The sequence below is a fragment of the Mercenaria mercenaria genome, chromosome 5, assembly GCF_021730395.1.
Source record: "Mercenaria mercenaria strain notata chromosome 5, MADL_Memer_1, whole genome shotgun sequence".
Taxonomy (NCBI): Eukaryota; Metazoa; Mollusca; class Bivalvia; order Venerida; family Veneridae; genus Mercenaria; species Mercenaria mercenaria.
Window position 1 is genome coordinate 59491678 of NC_069365.1, and position 20100 is coordinate 59511777.

A 20100-nucleotide genomic window follows, 5' to 3' on the forward strand; every position below is an offset into this window, starting at 1 on the left:
ACATTGGCGGATCCAGACTTTGCTTTAAAGGTTCGCGTTCATGTTAACCCTAATTGACGCGATCTGACATTGCTGAGCAATAACATTTGACACTATGACATCTTTTAAAAATAAAAAGTAACCTGACTTGAATGAAAACCCTTAATTTGACCACTGTCAGAAACTGTAAGTATAAGTAATTCACGCTGCTTTAATGTTATATATAGTATATAATAATAAACGATTGATAGTTAATACCTCAACGATATCTACAGATTCTTTTCTCGTGTCGCTCACATGGTCATTCAATTTGAATATAATCTACCGCAGTACATGTTCTAGCCCCAGTGATTTAATAGCTTCTTCCTTAATTTTGTATTTCTATACCTTCCCCGTCACCGTCAGCGGAAAGTCTTTGACAAACTGAACATATTTTGGTACTTTAAACCTTGCAACCTAAAAAGGTCAGAAAAATTAAGTAATCAAACCAGTAGTTATCAACATTTGCTGTAAAAACCAATAAAACTTTTTGCCAAACTTTCAAATAAATATTTGAGAAATTGTGTTTAATGTTCTAGTACTATTGATATTTTTAGATATTTCTGACTGTTTTACCATCATCCTCAACAACAAAGTGAAAAAACAACAACAAAAAAAGAAACTTAATTTTAACCATCTGCATTTACATGAAGTTTTGTGTTTTATATGTGACTGTATATATCTCCAGTGGGAATCCATTTAAGAATTTGAAAGTTCACAAAGTATACTTCTCAAGTTTTAACGTAGAAAATACTGGCATCAGATATTAAAGCCCTCTCATACCACAAAACCTCGTTTACAATGATTTAATTGGTAATATTTTTTCTTCTCTGACTCTCTTGATAAGCATATACAGAAAAGAGGTTTAAGAGAAAATATCATTTTTTTCATGGGGGCTCGAGGGGTTGTGGGTGGGGGGGTGGGGGGGGGGGGCGCGTCGTTTAACAACATCATTACAACATGTAACGGAGGACAGTTAACCTTAATAGTGTTCCTGCATTCTGTTCTCCAACAGTAAAATCCAACTTCCCACTTGAATCAGCTATGGAGGACAAATTATTTTAGACACAATGTCTTTATCAAATCGCCGGAGAGGACATACGCCTCGCCCGGGGATAGAACTCAAAACCTCGAGTTCCGTATGTGTGCGGTCTCCCTGTTTAATTAGCATGCCAGTCAGAAGAATAGTACAAATATTTGATCAAGATTACTTGGCTTCAGTGTTCAGAAAATTTAGCAACAGCAAAAAGAATGAATTGCGCTATTACCTTTTCCTTACATAATGCCCTGATTTCTTCTTCTGTCGCTATTTCGCCATCCTTCAACTCTACCCAGGCACAAACCTGCTCCCCAAGGCGTTTGTCTGGCACACCAACAACCTAGTTGGATATAGATTAATCGATATAAAATACTGAAATACATGAATCGATCCTAAAAGTCACGAATGATTTCAACAGACGGATGGAATTCTCTGGTTTTGAAAAAAAGCACTATTTCAAAAATGAAAAATGATCATGGTTACATATACACATGTATATCATTGAATAATAAAGAATGCTAAATATTTTGAATATGATTACTGAAGACTAGCATCTGGATCAGCTGTCAGAGATGAGTATACAATGTTCTGATGTTATTTGTAATACTGATGTCAAAAAAGGGGCTAGAATTCTAAAAACAAAACAGAGATGAAAGTCCCAACAATATGTGCATATCCGTTTCATGTTGAGGATGTATACCGTGTGTTTCATTTCAGTTAGATGGAAACTGGAACAGAAGTTAAGTACACAATGATCTGATGTAAGTATACTTTTTCAAAATCCAAAACGGGCAATACCTCCAAACCTACCGGATATGACAGTCCAAACAATATTCGCATGTCCACTTCATGTTGATGATGCATACCGACTTCGCTTTAAAAAGAGAGTGGAGTGGAGTACCAAATATTCTCATTTCTGGTGTACTTGTCATATTGATAACTCTAAAAAGGGCCACAACTCCAGAAAGAAATCCGAGACCATGGAAATGTCCACTTTATGTTGATAAAGTAGGTAAGTTTCATTTTAATTTGATGGACAATTTAGGGGCTGTTGAAATAATGTTCTGAATCTGATGTAGTTGTAATATTCATAAGTCTAAGAAAGGGCCATAACTCCAGCAAAAGTTTTATTTCATCTGAATTAAAACTGTAGAAGTAGTTTACACAATGTTCTGATGTAGTTGTAATATTTCAATTCCAAAAAGGGCCATAACTAAAGATAAAATGCAATATAATGACCATAGAGGTCGCGATGTGCTTGTATATACTTAATATAATTATTTGTAGGATTATTATTGTGATGTATATACATTACGATTATTAACATTAAATATCTTATTAGAAATTTAGCTCAAGGTAAAGAAAGTAACACACCGGCAACTAAAAATACTGACTGATTCATAGTAGAATGGCTAGAGTGCAATTTTATAAAGTATTCGTATGATAATGAGGTGAATATTGATGGATATTCGTAGAGTCGAAATGTAACGAGGCTTATTGAAACCAGATTTGACTGACTGGCGTTTGACTGATCTGTATTTAGTATAGCTCGAGAGATTGTTTTGAGGAGTAGTTGCTCGTTCAAATTTGTGTATAGGAATTTCATTTTTTTGCGGTGAATATCCTTTTGTGACGAGTTATCGATAATCGGAATTTTCGGGTCATAAATTAAGAGCTCTTATTGTTGAGTTTAACGTCGCACAATTTGAAACCATATGGCGACCTTCCAGCTTTCGCGGTGAATAATGACCCCAGGTGTTTGATCACGAGGGGCACCTGTAGTAGCATAGACCTTCAATAAGCCAGCTGGATGGCTTCCTCACATGAAGAATTCAACGCTCCGGGTAAAGTTCGAACACACATCGGTGAGGAGCAAGTGATTTGAAGCCAGCGACCTTAACCACTCGGCTATGGAGGCCTCATTGAGTGATTTCTAAAATGGTAGATTTCGAGAAAGCGTTTAGAGCGGCTGGCAATTACAGCTGTTTTAGAGTCGGCCGCATTCCACATATCTTAAGGATTCTTAGAAATAAAGAACTGCATGACAATGTTACGTCAGTACCAGAATTTTATACATTATATTAAAGTGACCACATCAAATACAAAAAATGTATGTCCACTTCATGTTGATGATATATACCAAGTTTCATTTCAACTGGATGGTAAATGTAGGGGGAGTTCAGTTCATAAGAAAGTGTGACGGAAAGATGGACTGACGGACGGACTGTTCAAACACTTTATGCCACCCGGGCCTTCGACACCTTCGGAATACAACAGGGTAGGTATATCAACAATTCACCGTTACCTGGACGTCTTTGATCTTTGGATGAGTATACAAGACTTGCTCTATCACTAACGGATAAATGTTTTCCCCACCTCGTATGATCATATCTTTATTGCGACCTGTTATCTGTACAAAGCCGTTTTCATCCATAACAGCTATGTCCCTGGAAAAGACGACGCACCTATTATATTAAAAGCACTCCAGGGCCCTTATTCATAAAGCTCCTTAGGAGAAAACTTAGGAAAATCCTTCACTTTGTAAAATGTCCTGAACAACATAGCACAAAAGAAAAGTGTAGAGTTTATAAGATTTATTGATAATCGTCATTACTATGCCAAACAGTATGTGACAATATTGTTAGCCATTCCAACTATCTCAACGATTGTACATAAAATGCTTTGGAACTTTTCCCTTAGTAAGTCCCTTAGGAAAAATTTTCCCGTAGGAGCTTTATGAATACCAGCCCTGGACAAATCTATATTTTATAAGAATCCAAAATCTTTAACTTCATATTCAACTTTTTTTCTGAATATATTTTCCCTGAAAATTTAGTGTCAATTATTATTATTTAGGAATATGGGCAAATACTTGATGTAACAGCTAGTGATATATTGTCATGGAACGTTCTAAACTGTGACATCATTAGGTAACCGAAACATACATCAACTACAGCAAACTTAAGGCAGTTTTACACTTTCGAAAAACCGAAAATCATGGTGTAATGTCACCTATCCTGATAACATAGAATAAAGTCTGGACCCGACGTTCGGAAAGGAAAATAATCCATCTCGTGTACATTTATTAAAACAACAACATTTTTCCTTTCAAATGATAACAAAAATGTAGACACATGAAATAATTCCAGATATTTACATCCGCCGTATTCTTTTTCGTTGAAAAAAATTTCGTATGGACAGCAAAAGGAAAGGTGCGAAAGTTAGTCAATTTCTACTGTTTCCGCTGTTTTGACGACGTCCGCGTATAGTCAGTGAGAAACTTCTTTTAATGCATCGCATTGTTCCGTGTGGTGAACAGAATGGCCGGGAAGCTGATTTTAATGTTAAATGCAACAAAATGTATGCACTTTAAAATTTAATCCTGATTACAAATGAAAAGGAAATAATTATAATAGTAAATGTAATAGCATGGGTTTTCCGATCCTATTCTCTCGTTCATTTCGCATGAACACCGAAAGAAAATATCTCACTTCTTAAATAATACCTTCAACAGATCTTGAAATTTGCACTGAATCCTTAAAACCTAAATAATAGAAAAAAATCTATTCGAGATAGTGTCTAGCAAATAATCTAGCACATTACAATGTTTTTTTATTTGCAAAATTTCTACGTGTATACTTACGTTTGTAAAATTAAGGTTTAAGCAAATCATGCAGAACAACTATCTAAGGTAAGTTTTTTTAATCTGCCAAAAACACAATTGTGTATTACATGTATTCTAATTACCCTGTAAGATACCATCTGTCGGGTAGACAGACTTCTCGTGTTTTATCTTCGTCCCCCCAGTACCCGAGCATTGTCGTGTAACCTCTCGTGCATAATTCTCCAGCGGTACCAACTTTTGCTATTTTCCCATTTTCATCAATAATTTTGGCCTGAAATATACTCTGGATGATAAACGGAAAAATTGAAAACCAAAGTTTTCTTTATAAATACTTTAACATGTGTGTTATTTTCTGGCATGCTTCCCAATATTTTTCACATCTGAAATCGCTGTATATGGCAGTTTTAGGACGACCTTAGTTACATCATACTTCTGAAGTTGCTGAATGTTAACAGAGATTGTTTGATCAATCGTTATCTTGTTAATAAAAGGGTTCGTTTTATAGTGTTATTTAACAAATTCTCCAATCAATGTTTTAAAATACAAAACGCACAAAAAATCTCCATCAGCACGTCAGTCACGTGCACAGATCTTTTGGAAAATAAGAAAAAAATAACGTAGTCTCCTCGCAATAAACGCAATCGGAACACGCTTACTTAAATTAAATCACTTTGACAGCAAGGGTTTACCTCTACATGTGGATGGACAGTTCCGACCGTTGACACACGTTTGTCAATCGGAGCATTTCGTTTGCTCTGGAACGTTGTAGGACTATTTTCTGTGGCGCCGTAACAAACCTGAAAAATTCGCAGTCGATACACCAATTAATAACTGCATCGTTCAAATTTATTCACTTTTGTTATAGTTAAATATTTGTGTACATGAGAACCTCGAACAGCACATATGTGTACAAACTAAATCATATAAAACGCTAACGGACTTGCACTCTTTAAATCTGTAACAAAACGGTGACTTCACCATTCTTACATATATATACTTTTCAGAGAAAATTAGTCACTCTCTGATTTTAACGATTTTCACAATACTGTGTTTGAACAGAAATTCTTTACAGGATCTATGTCTCTAGCGAATAGATTCTTTAAAAGAGAACGACATTAAACTTTTCACCTTGACATATACACTGTGACCTACCGTGACTTCGTCCATGTGCATTTAAGCAATAACTTGTCTCATAGTTTCAACAGGACATGACGATCCTGCCATTATACCGGTGTACAGTGTAGACAGATCAAACTTGTGGAATTCACAGTGGTTCAGCATATCTATAAACATGGTTGGCACGCCATATAATGCTGTACACCTACAAATTCATAAAGACAAGATACATTTTAGGCAGGAAACCAATATTTCACATCTCACATGTATATATTATATACTGCTATGAAAAAGGCCATGGGATTTTTTTTTAAAAGTTATCGAATCTATTAAAACATGGTGCAAGAAGTAAATACACATCCGTTCCCCAATGTGAAGAGTCAGACAGTATCGCAATGGCGCCTTGAATATTCAAATAAAAACGTCTTGCTGATACGGACTTCTTATTAGCCGCTACGCGCAAGGGTCGTTTGAATAAGTGCTGAAAATGCAGGACTTCATTCAAAACAATCGCTCGTCATTAAGAGTTAAATTGTGTAATTTTAGCAGGAGCTACATTATCAGTGTTGAGAAGTCCTTCACAGTAGTAGTTAATTTAATTTGTTACTGATACTTGTGTCAATACACTTGTCCTCTATCTTTTCAAAATGCTGTGTAAGACTTTTCATGTGTTTATCATGCCCAAAGTCAATGCATTTTTAATATGAAATTTCATTATTCATTTTAGTACGCATTTTAAGTACATGTGTATATGCTTAAATTCTTACTTTTCCGCGGCAACAGCTGCTAGAGAAGAAGAGGGATCAAATACCGGAGCCGGGAATACACAAGTGGCACCATGGTTAGGTATATCTGCAAACACGCCACAACCATCCCAAAACAATGATACAAAGGCACAGGGCAACAAATCCGAGCTGGCTAAAATATTGAACAATATATTGTTGTGCTGTTACACTATCAAACATGTATTTAAAGCTCATTTAAAGGTTTAAAGGAATTTCTCACTAAATCTAAAGGTACTAAACCACACACTTTAGGCGAAAAATAATTTCCTTAAAAAAAAAAAAAAGTGTGTACTCTGAAAGTGACTACAAACATATTGGCATAAGATTTTTGCAAGATATTCTTATGAATAACCAAAATACATTGCAGAAGGTAGTAAACCGTTGTAACGCTGTTGAAATAATGCAGATAATTTACATTCTTCTTGCATTTTCACCAATATTTAACTTTTATTTTCACCCACTTTATCATTTTGTTCAGTGACATATAAACATTCTATGCAAAACTTGGTGGAAATGAACTTGTTAAAAAAAAATAACCCAAACTGTGGGCGAGTAGCGTTCAAGTTGATAAACCATGCCGAATTCGTCTTATGTAGAATATCGACTTAACAGAGCTTTGGCTATAATTATAATTTATATTAAAAGATATTTCAGTCTTACACTGAAACAAACAAATATCACCTTTATTTCACATTTGTGCACATATATATATTGAAAGAATATCAGATGACAAGATTTCACATATACCCTGTTATGGTAATCTAGTCGCAATCCAGTGAAATAGCTGTTGTTGACAATATTATGGTGGGAAAGTGTTGCTCCTTTTGGAACTCCAGTTGTACCCTGAAACATGACTTGAGAGTATGTTATATGATTGTGAAATGTTTCAGCTGACGACTGTATGCATTGAAACACACCAACAGCACTGTTTCATATAAAGCAAAACCAATGTCAGTTTTTATAGCCTTTTCACTTGTAAGTATAATAGGCAAAGAATTTTTTTTTAATTATTTGCTTTTACCTTATATATATAATGTATGAAATGCGCCACTTTCCATCGGATTATCATGAAATTTTGACGGAATAAAATTGACGATATTTTCGGCAGATGTGTTGTTTCCAATTCTCATTAATTGTCCAATTTTCAAACATGTCCAAACAGGTAGAAAGTCTTTTCACCAGAGCGCTGCAGACTAACTTAACACCTATATCTTTGGCCGCTTTATTGAAGCTGCGCTTTTTACAAGAAACTAAAACATGGCAAAAGAAACTATTCGCAATGTTGTCTTGAAATTTGATCTCTGATGATAAAGCGTAAAGTTAATATGTATTTATGAGTGGACAAGTGTCAGTACGTCAGTCCACTTAAAATTACATTTTGACATATTGGCCTAGATGTTTATCTTGACAATGTAGAATTTCCAGCTGTTAGATATGATCATTATCTGCTGAAAAAAATAAAGTCACACGTCATACTTACTGACGTAAACTGTATATTTATAGGATCATCAAACTGCAGACTGTCTTGCAGATCAGCAATCTGCCGGACGCTTGCTTCACTTCCGGCGCTCATGACGTCAGAAAACTTTAGGGTTCCTCTGGAAAAAAATTAACTGCAATACGTACACCACTACCTACTTAAACGGAATTACTAGTATTAAATATTGAAAATCCCTTGCTATGGAAAAGGTGAATTAATCAGCAGTAAGCATAAACACCTTTTCATGAGGTTAGACAGTTTCAGTTATTATCTAAGATTTTAGATATTAAAATTAACATATCAAGTTGAGTTCAAAGAAAACTGTACAATCGCACAAGACAGCTCTTTAAAATTTTATAACATTAAAAACTTACGGAAATTCCTCTTCCCCCATCATAATAATGTACTTTAAGCCTGATAAACTGAAAAAAGACAATGTGGCAAAAATAAGTTTCAAAACAATATATATTTCATTCAAATCCTTCATTAAGCATACGTATATAAATTGTGTATAAAAATGAACTAACTGTTACAGTAAAAGACAATAAGAACCTGTTACATGAAACGTACTCTGTGGCGAAATGTAATCCTGTGATTTTTTGCCTGTATTTTGAAAAGTTATGTTTTTATGAAAGCTTATGTGTAACATTTTTTTCGGCCATCAGCGTGGCAGCCATCTTGAATTTCAAAATGGCTGCTATATTTCAGTTAGTATGCCCTTATATATTCAATCTAGCCTTCAAATAAACCTGTTTTTCTAATTAAGAAATGGAAATTTATATTTCTAAATAGTAAAGGATTGTATTTATAAGGTTTCTTTAAAGTTTTAATCAAGTATTGATTTAGTATTATAGGTAGAAAATCGTCTTTTTATACATCTAATTTTTAAATTGTTAAACTGGTCATTCTTTAAAAGAAATAGTACATTTATCCAAAAACATGCTTAAGGCATTAATCTTAAAGATAGTATCAATTATTTAACGACATTGTATTTATAAATATTGATTGAAAGGATGTAGAAACAAGAGGGTCATTGACCCTAAAGCGCTCACCTGCGTACAAGGCTTCAAGTGTGTTTGTATAAGTACAAAGTAAGGTTTCTTCTATGTTAGACTGCATAATATACATGTCACACACACTTTTGAACCTATGGCAATAATTTGAACAATTATGGTACACATTACAAATCTGATATCACACGCCAAATATCATGGCTCTAGCTATTATTGATTCAGAGAAGAAAAGTGAGCATACCCCCTGGCAGCCATGTTTTTTGACGAATCGGAAAAATTTGAACAATCTTGGTAGAGGGTCACACAAGAACCATTTGTGCAAACTTATTTTAAAATCGAGCCAGCAGTTTCACACATAAAAGATTTTTAAAGTTTCCACTATATACATATAGGGAAAAGTGACCACGCCATCTGGCGGCCATGTTTTTTGACGAATCGGTATAATTTGAATAATCTTGGTAGAAGGTAGCATAAGGACTACTTGTGTGAAATTATTTCAAAGTCGGACTATCGATTTAGGAGGAGATGTCGTTTGAAGTTTTTTTTCTATTTTTAGCTCTGGCAGCCCCTATGTGCAACCAAGTGGAACCGTTTGAACAATTTTAGTAGTGAATCACCCAAGAAATATCATGGCCAAGTTTCATTAAAATCCATTTGGTGATTTTGGAGAAAATGTCGTTTAAACACAAATGTTGACGACGGACGACTTGACGCACGCACGGACGGACGGACGGACGACGGTCGACGGACACAGCGTGATCACAATACCTCACTTCGTGCTCAGGTGAGCTAAAAAGTCCCTGCAGCAATGAATACCTATTAAAGTGTAAGAAAACACAAATATGGATAATGGTGATGAAATTAGAGTTATTATCTGATTTTCTTTTCATTTAAACATCATTGTCACTAGAACGCACTTTACATGTAAGAGTACAGTTTTTCCAAAATCTAATATCAGGAAGCCTGTTACAAATCAGTTTGGTTTAACTATTTCTTGAAATGTCGACTATCTGATGAGACTAGGGTTGAATATACAAAAGAAAATGCCACAGAAGTGCCTTTCTTTCCTTGAACTCTTGTGGTATCAAGAAATGATAAGCAACCACATCTTAAAATTGCCTTTAGTATTGTACGAAAATCCCGAGATTAGGAAGTTTTAATATTGTCATATTTTGTTTAAAATGACTCTGGCTGAGCATCACCGAGTTTAACATTTATACTTCACTTTATTCTCCCAAATTCAACGCCTTTAGCCCTCTTTTGTAATCATATTTCATTTATCATGGTCCAGTTAATGTCAAACTTTTTCGACATTTTTTAAAGGATTTTATTGACATACAAATTGAATACCCAGTTACATTTAAATGATTTACTACACGTATTAAAAAACCAGAAACCATTAATGCAAGACAAGCAAGGGAAATATCTTTCTGCTTAATATGTAGAACCTTTTTTTCAAAATCATAATTAACTCATTGAATAACACATTACATTGCACAGAAATGTAAATGTTCTATTCAGTAATGTTTTATTTTTGACAATCTAACTGGTCATCTAGTACAGTTAGCAAGGTGCTTCTGTAACCAAGTGGTGAAGGATGTCGGTATCAAATCACTAGACCATAGTCTCTGAGGGTTCGCGCCCTGCTTTAGTCATCATGTGAGTCATCCAGCCTGCTCGCGGAAGGTCGGTGGTTCAGCCAGGTGCCCAAATATGCCCGAAATAATGCCCAGAAGGGCACATGAGTCTTCCTCAACTATTACAGATAGAAAGTTGCCATTTATTCTGCACTGTGTCAATGTGATGTAAAACTTTAAACATGTATAATTATGTACAACATAAGAGTGTCTTCAAGAACTGGGCCATGAAGTTTTGTTTAATTTTAGGGTTTATGTCCCGCCAAAACAATTTAGGAATATGGCAATTTTTCAGCTCTGAATGGTAAAGTAAGGCCCAGGCGCCCACCATTATAGGCATAAGCAGATGCCCGGGCAGAAAAAATAATCTTCGGTGAACAGCTGCATTGCTAACTAAAAAAAACTGAAAGAATTTTACGTCACATGAAGGATTTCAACCTCGCATAATTGATGGCGAATTGATTTGAAAGTCAATGCCCAGCTTTGAATTGTAAAGAAAGGTCTTTTAGCCACTCAGTCATGCATTGGTCTGAGACAGCCTCAATTTAATAAAAGTATAACACCACAAAATGAACATTTGATAATAATTACAACAATGTATCTTAAAGTTACTTCCCGGTATTTCCTATTTATTTTATTCAAGTTAAAAGTTTTGTAATAAAGCATTGTATACCATAACTGCAGCTCCAAAAATAGAGAAAAATTGGTACAGTCTGAATGTTTATTCTAAAATATCTGGATATATTTCTCACATTTTTTAATTATCTCCCTTCTTATTAAACTAAAAAGATAAATATTGATAATAACACACAAAGTTTACCTTGACTAATTTAATGTAATAAATGCAATCGCTTTGCAGATAATTGAATAATTTTGATAATATAGGATGCCAAGAAGCAAATACACATTTGTGCATTTTACCTCCCTTTACTTCGCCTTTATCATGTTATCGCTATGCTTTAAATTGTAAAGATTACCTTAAAAGACATACAGTATGGTTGATTTAGACATATTTTGTATAAAGAAATGTATTTTGTTCATGTCATACCTGTATTTTGAAGATATTGCAAATTATAATAAATAAAAACACAAGATAGAATTAAATGTTCCATTTAAACTTGTTTAGCATTAATGTAACATACAAAGTGCATACAGTACATTTTAGAGAAATTTAATTGGTAAGAAAATGGAAAATGACATAATTTGAGGCGGCCATTTTGAAATCAAAATCAAAATGGCCGCCAAAATAATGATTATAAAAACTGTTACCAATAGAATTTGAGAGGTTGGGTGTTTAAACTTTCAATAAAACACAACTTCCTAAAATATAGCAAATAGTACATCATAAATTTATAAAAGAAAAAAAAAGAAAGTTTGTTATACATCTTTAATAAAGTCTATATATGAACCTAATAAAACAGTATACGGAAAAATCAAATATGGGCACATCATGTCATTTCTACACGCACAACGTAATATATTTTGTTTTAACGCTGGGTAACCCTTTACAGACGTAGGGATTCCTCGCATAATGTCTACGTCATACTCTGGATAATGAACTTACATATGACTTTGAAGTTGTCCTGGTTTACACGAAGCCAGTTCCGGTACAAGCTGGAACATTATCTCATAGTATAGCTGGTCCTTGTACTCTTTGGCACATACTATCGCTTTACAGTCAACCTGTCAAACAGAAAGTATATTGTTTTATTTGCTGGTCTGTAATTGATGTTTCTGATTCATTAAGATTTGGGACTCCGTAATGCTAAAAATGTAAGCGGTTAAGTCAGATTCCACGGCCCAGGATAAAACTACCTTGTTTGATATCAATGTTAAAACTACAGCATAATTTCTGATGCGATTGGCCAATTATAGGACTGAATTCTGAGACTTATCTCTACACTGAGACTCAGACGTATAACCATTCATACTGCTTAACTGTAGTTAAAATTGCGGTCCTTAATTCCTAATAAGTAACACGAATAACGATTATGTTTTCTATACTAACTAACAAAATTGACTAATTCAAGGTAAAAGATTCTTCAAATCAATTAACAAGGTTAGTCGAGGAAAATCCACAGCTTGAATGGTTAGAAAACTTATTTCGCGCGGAGCCTAAGACATGTTTGATATTTACATCCCCAGCATTAAGTCTATGCCGCTACCGCTTGAAATACAGTACATGTACTAATCTAAGTAAAATTTATTCGGGATATCAGTCGCAACCACTGGCGCCAGACCAGAAAGAAAATGCCTTTGTACATGTTATACCCTACCCTAGGTATTCTATAAGAAGGTCATGAACGGGAAAATATACTAACCCGTTTCAATCGTAAATTTCTCAACTTAAACGCGCAGTTCGGTGAATGGGTACCTAGTATATTGAACAAGCGATAATTTATCTTCCATCGTGCACCAGTCACATTGTCTCAATATTCCATATTGCTGAGATTATTTTATGCTTTCGTCAACGTTACAGAAAAAACTTGCTTGACCTTCCCTAATGAACAACATCCGGTCTAGAGGTCACGGCAGTGTGCACATGTTTGGCGAAATGTAAACAAACAAAAACAGAATTAAAAAAATCACATTTTTACAATAAAACCCGAAATGATGAATGAAATTCATCTTGTATATGATCTTCAATTTGAAATCGTATGTTCTGTTTATTTTATTCATTTTGCACATTTATGCTGCATATGCACATTTAAGCGAACACGTGTAGTAAAATGACGATTGACATACATTTTCACATTAGCCAATCAGAATGGTTTTGTAATCTAGAACGGAACTTCACCAGGGAAGGGAAGTTCAAGCAAGATTTTTGTGTAACGTTGAAATAACTATAAACTACGCGTTGCTTTTCTAAGATAGATGTATTGAAGAAATGTGACCGGTACATAATGGAAGATTAATTACCACTTGTTTGATATCCATAGTACACATTTACCGAACTGCGTGTTTTAGGTATGACATGCGCGATTGAAACGGGTTAGTATATTTTCCCCTTCATGACCATGGTTCTTATAGAATACCCAGGGGGGTGGTATTACATGTACAGAGGCATTTTCTTTCTGTTCTGGTGCCAGTGGTCGCAACCAGATACTGAACGCGTATCGCTAGCTATCTAGTCAAACCTTCTTCTGTTGTGAACAGTTGTTAACTTTCCAAATCGTATTCATGAATACTAAAAAGTATTCATCTGTTCACCAAAGGTGGTTGAAATCTTCTCCGCATGGAAGAGAGGTTGATGGTGTAATGGCCACGAGGACCAAAAATTTAATGTCTCGATCGAGTATGCAAACCGACAAAGAATTAAACCATCGAGCGGACAAGATGAACCTGTACTGACCAAGTAATTAAAGTGTTGAAAACGAAATCAAATACTTACCAGCTGTAGAGCGTACTCCAGTTCAAAACTTCGGTATAAAGGGTTTATATTCACCTGTAAAAACAGACACAATCATAACGGTCTACGTGATACAAGCAAAATGATTGATCTTATTTTATGTCTTGAACATTCATTTCATATGTATTCATTCTTAAACTCTCCTGGCATGAACTCGTTATAAAGATAAAATTGACATTTTTTTTAGAAATATTAGAGCCTTATAGAGTGCTATTAAGCCGATGTAAACCGCGCTGGACAACGTCACTTGCGTCATCTGTTTTCTGAATTAGGTTGCTGAAGTTATTTGGAATCTTAAACTTACCAAAATCAAGCCTGCTCTAGCTGTGGCATACTGCGTGAGGACCCATTCTATCGAGTTGGGACCCCAGATTCCTACTCGATCCCCTTTCTGGAGTCCAAGCTCTAACAGACCCGCTGCAAAACGGTCACTCTGTAAAGAAAATTTAATTCAATGTTGTTGTTTTATTTCTCCTCCTTTTTATGAAAGGTATAGCACGAAATGCTACTGATGGGTTACATTCTCTGGTACAGCAACTACCGTACACAGGGTTTTATCATTTATCTATTTATTTATTTTGTTGGTTTAATGTCGCACCGACACAATCATATGTCATATGGCGACTTTCCAGCTTTGATGGAGGAAGACCCCAGGTGCCCCTTCGTGCATTATTTCATCACGGGCGGGCACCTGGGTAGAACCACCGACCTTCCGTAAGCCAGCTGGATGGCTTCCTCTTATGAAGAATTCAACGCCCCGAGTGAGGCTCGAACCCACATCGATGAGGGGCAGGTGATTTGAAGTCAACGACCTTAGCCACTCGGCCACGGAGGCCCCCTCAGGGTTTTATCAAGATTCAATTTTGTTAATGGAAAGAGACCGGTATTTTTAAGCAATACCAGTTTAAAAACGGGCTTAATCGTCTGTCATTTCTTCCATACATGAACGTATATTTTAGAGTGTAGACGGAGGAAGAGGGAGAGGGAGGGGATAGCTAGAGATAGGATTAGGTTACTTTTAAAGTGAAATATAATGCTCTTTTAGTTATGTTTAGTTAAAAACTGTTGAATGAACTTTTATAGTGAAAATGAATTAATGTTGAAGTTTTGAAAATTGTTCTCTCCTCTATACAATATCCATGCTGCTGATAAAATAAAGCATTTTCCTATGCGTATAAATAGATGAAATCTCACCTCTTCAAGTAACTGTGAGAATGTCTTCCTGACACCTGCCGACGGAAATATGACGGCTTCTCTGTCGGGAGTTTTCTCCGTCTGTGACTGTAACAGTTTACCAATAGTGATCCCTCGCAAGGGGACATCACTTGTTCCGTGTGTGTAACTCCAGCTCGTGGTACGTAGGCGGGAACTGCAACTATAAAGGCTTAAAATATCTCTACTACAAATTTAAACAATCTTCGCTGAAACATACGGAAACTTTTCATTAATTGAATCAAGTTAGTTTAACTAGTCTTTTCGAGTTATTTGTTTATAAAGTAACATAACATTAATCTGCCGCTCATCCTTAATTTTTTGTCATGTTCTAAATCTTTGTTCGTTTACTCCAGGAGAGGGTTCCTACAATGACATTTCATTGCCCTCTCTCCAGAAAACAAGATTGTTAAATTTGTTACAAAATCATGAACATGTTTGCAATATTTATTAAAAATGACCGCTCAACAAGACAGTCATGCCTAATATACCTTTAAAAAGTTCATTATGCGTAGTTTGTTTCAACGTATGCAATAACTGCCTAAGTATCATGACAGTTCTGTCATGCCTATAGGTATACGTATGCATGTAAGTCTTATTAGTATATGTATGAAATATACGCTTAATCACGTATAATGAATGGCAGACAATATAAAATATTTATTAAGCCAAGACTATTTGAACTAAAAAAGTACAGTTTTCTGAGGCTGTCTCGCTGACTAAAATATAAACACTATCACTAGCTGGAAATGACTGTTATATCCATGTCATGTCAACATACCTAAAACAATAAAATGCTTAGAACTGTGTAAACATGAAAGGTTTCAACACAAAGAGTAATGTACAATTGGACATCAGTATAGTTTCTTTAGTGATTCGCAAACAACACAGTGAAATTCTTATAAAAGGTGTAAATAAGAACGGATGAGGTCAAATGTTCAACTTACATAAAAACACTTACCTCAAAGCCCGATTCATACATTTCTCGGTCTGTAACTTTTGCCTTCCAAATATTCCCAACAATACTTTCGATTTAGGCATAGCTTTCCAAGTCAAATCTGCATTTCTTTATTTCACATGTCAAACATCGTCGGTTTAAGTTCAGTATATTTAAACACTATAATACCGGAACATGCATTCACCCATAAGATAGTAAAGACATATATATTTAATAACAGATCACGTATGTCAAAAGCACGCGCGTTTGCGCGCAACAACCTTTTAAAGCGGGTGCATTCACACATGACGATAACGAAATACCATTTAAAATGTGTTCATTATTCAACTTTTATTTCAGCTCATCTTGTTTTATGATTTTCAAGCAAGCATAACTACCAGTATTAGTCGCAAAATACTTGTGAAATCATTGATATTTGTTTGGAACTAGTTTTCGTGGATTCCGCGGCTGAGTCAATATACAAAATTAAATCCAAACGAACAAGTTCAACTCTCACTCACGTTTTGTTAAAAGTTTTAATTCATAAATGCACATGCCCTCGAATTACTAATTTTTACTCAAACTATGAAATTACATGACCACCAATTTTAACGATTTCATGGTATGCAAACTGACCAATTTCATGCTTTTTAATTATGTTTGTGGTCCTGGAGGTAACCCCGTTTATCATCTCCTTAACTGGTATCATAGGGGTTGGAGAGCCATCGATGTATAACCCTTACAATGTGACAGAACATATTATGAATTACAGCGAAACACATGTACATTACTGCGAATACGGGTGAAGTGGAATAAAATGCACGTGCATACAATGAAAATTTTCCCACCTATATTGAGAAATGATACTGTGGCTGTTGTTGTTAACGATGTTTCCTCTTTTTTAACACGCACGAGAGTCTGAAATAAATAAAGGTGAAACGTTTTTATGTACTGGTTGAGAGTATGTTTATAATTGTGCAAATGATGCTTTAACAAATTTTACACATTGTATGATTGTACGATCCACGCTATCAGTAACAGGTTTTTTTTCGTGAATTGTGGCTTTATTTTTTAAGATCAAGATTAAATCTGTGTATTTCTCCGAGGATAGTAGATCTTTCTGATTTCTTTAAATATCTGTAATAATGACATTTTTATGACCAAAAAACGTATATTTCCCATTTTAAAACCAGGCAAAACTGCAATTTAAAAAACAAACTTTTTTCAACCTTTTGGATGACAATATTGTTTTAAAGAGTGTAAGAAAAATTCATTCCATTTAGAAAAGTAAATCAGCATAACAAATCATGGAAATTAAGACATGTTTAGTTTTGCTGTGATATTAAATGCTGATATGTTGATGTTGTGCTGTTACTATTTCAGAATTTCTATGCACAGAACTTTTCAACAAACACTGTTTAACTGATTCTAACACCAACATTTTATGTCACATCTTGAATTATTATTTTTACAATACCAATGCAGCTCCTATAACATTAAAAGAAACAAATATCTTTTAAATACACTGCAACATATATGTAGTTTTAAGTCAGCAAGTGGCCTATCCCCATAAAAAGTGGTGAAAAATATCCACAAAATATATATGAATAATGGCAAGTTTTCAACGGATGTCTTGCATTCATCTCAACTTCTCACTAAAACCCATAACATGAGCATAAGTAGTCTTTCAGTGAATGAATAGCACGTCAGTAAAATAATATACAAATGTAGCTCTTTGCTTAACCATTACAACCTTTCTTTAGACCCTTTTTGCCAAGATATCCTGAAAGTTTTACAACAATAGATCTACGGATAAAGTCAAAACTATATTTTTTTAGTTTTTAATTTTCCCATGGCAGTCGCAGTAGGTGAATGATGAACTGTTTGAACAATCATTACATCTTTTGACAATCTGACTAAAGTACATCTCCTATTACGCTACGCATAGGATCTGAAAACGACCTATTCATTGCCTCGTTCTGACGGCCCTTTCACTAGCCAATCAGAGCCTAGCTTACAACATCTTGCAAATCCACCTGTAGCATTGGCTTTTGATATTTACAATTCTTAAGTCGTAATGTAACAGATAGCCGGTTAGCTCAGTCGGTAGGCCACTTGCTTTGTAAGCGAGGGGTCCCGGGTTCGAGTCCTGTAATAACTGGATATTTTTGTTACTCTTTGACAATCGAACAAGTCGTCTGATTGGATAACATAAAAATAGCAATACTGGAAATCCAAAATATACAGAAGACGAATGTGAATGGGTCGTTCTCAGATCTTCGTTTAGAAGATCAAGTACTTTAGTCAGATTGATCTTTTGAAATCTTGACCCAAGTTTACAATGCCTACATGTACTTAAAAAGTAGTCTGTCAGCACGTGTCGTGTTAAGGAAGGGTGTTACAAAATTTTCCTGTTTTAGTAAAGAGATGTTAACGAACAAAAGGTACACTTTTCATCTATTCACGCTGGCAAACCAGCAAATGTTTACTTTATTTTTTTCTTATGAGATAACAGACGCCAGTTTTTGGACGTTTCACAAGCCGATAGCAGACCGTCTTCCTTTGATTCAGCAGAAACCTCCTAAGCACAGACTCCGCATATGTATAAAGCATATAGTAATTATGTTATTTTATGAATATATTTTCTTAAAATCCGGAATCATTATTCTGCTTTTCATAAGACTCTTGTAGTCCATACAAATCCAGTGACGAAAAAACGCGCCGGTTTGTCAAAATATTACCATTTTTGGCCAGGAAGGAGGGATATAGAAATCCGGTTCATACATCTGTTAATCTCTCTATTTATCTGCTCCCTGCCCCTTCACATCTTCCCTTGTCCAAAATATTATTTTGATTTTTTTAGTTTCATATGTTTCTTGTTATAGTCTCTAGGTATCCCGTCATCTGCCCCCGCCAACATTACTCATTCCACCCTTACATTACCCGCCGACACTTAAAAAGGTATATTTTCTTTACTTTTAGTTCCTTGCTTTTCCTTATAAATTATGATGTATCTTCCCGTCTATCCATCCCCACTCGTATTAACCGCAATCCCTGCCCAGCCTACGAGAATTCTAAAAATAGGTTTTAGTTTTTGTTTGTTTCTACATTTCCCGTCTACTCATTCTACAGCCTACATTATTCCCACACTCCACAAGCGCCACCCCGCCCTCCTCCATTCTTTTTATTTTTACTTCCTTGTGTTTTTTGATAATATGTCTTGGATGATATTTTCATGCTCTGGAGTCATTCTTTAGATGAGCTTAAGAAATTTATTGAGTTGTTGAATATAGTATCACTTTTAGATGTAGATATTAGTATACGACTCGTAGATGATGAACATAACATCAGCACCAATGTACATGTCAAACCTACCAATATTCACCAGTATGTTGATTATAGCCCGTGCCATCTTAAAGCATGTAAGGATGGTATACATTACAGTCAAGCTAAACGGTATCGCCGAATATGTTCCGATGAGAATCAATTTTCTTTGGTAATATTGAACAGCTACGGCAACACTTTCTTGTTAGAAACTACCCAGAGTCTCTTATTAATACAGCATTTGAGAAAGGTAAGTGCATGACACAAGATGATGCACTTAAAGCCTCTGTAAAACATGATCAAAACATTGTGCCTTTTGTAGTTGAGTACAACACATCTCTTCCTAGTTGTGGCAACATTATTGACAAATACTGGGATTTACTTCAGTTGTCGGATAATCCTGCTGTTAAAATGTTACATTTGTGTAAATCTACCATGGCTTTTAAACGTCCTAAAAATTTGAAGTACATTCTAGTAAAAACTAACTTTCAGATGTTGCCTGATG

At 35.0% G+C, this 20100-nt stretch overlaps 1 protein-coding gene across 1 annotated transcript; it reads right to left on the minus strand.

Annotated features, from left to right (window-relative positions):
* Nucleotides 1-266: 266 nt before the first annotated feature.
* Nucleotides 267-17621, minus strand: LOC123557368 (medium-chain acyl-CoA ligase ACSF2, mitochondrial-like). Its single transcript, XM_053543733.1, is given in 16 exon segments — nucleotides 267-435; nucleotides 1287-1397; nucleotides 3363-3504; nucleotides 4805-4953; nucleotides 5372-5479; nucleotides 5835-6003; nucleotides 6566-6642; nucleotides 6645-6716; nucleotides 7331-7426; nucleotides 8064-8181; nucleotides 8438-8485; nucleotides 12278-12396; nucleotides 14105-14158; nucleotides 14427-14555; nucleotides 15317-15497; nucleotides 16296-17621. Coding segments are annotated over 16 exon segments (1788 nt in total). The 5' UTR covers nucleotides 16376-17621; the 3' UTR covers nucleotides 267-300.
* Nucleotides 17622-20100: the final 2479 nt, after the last annotated feature.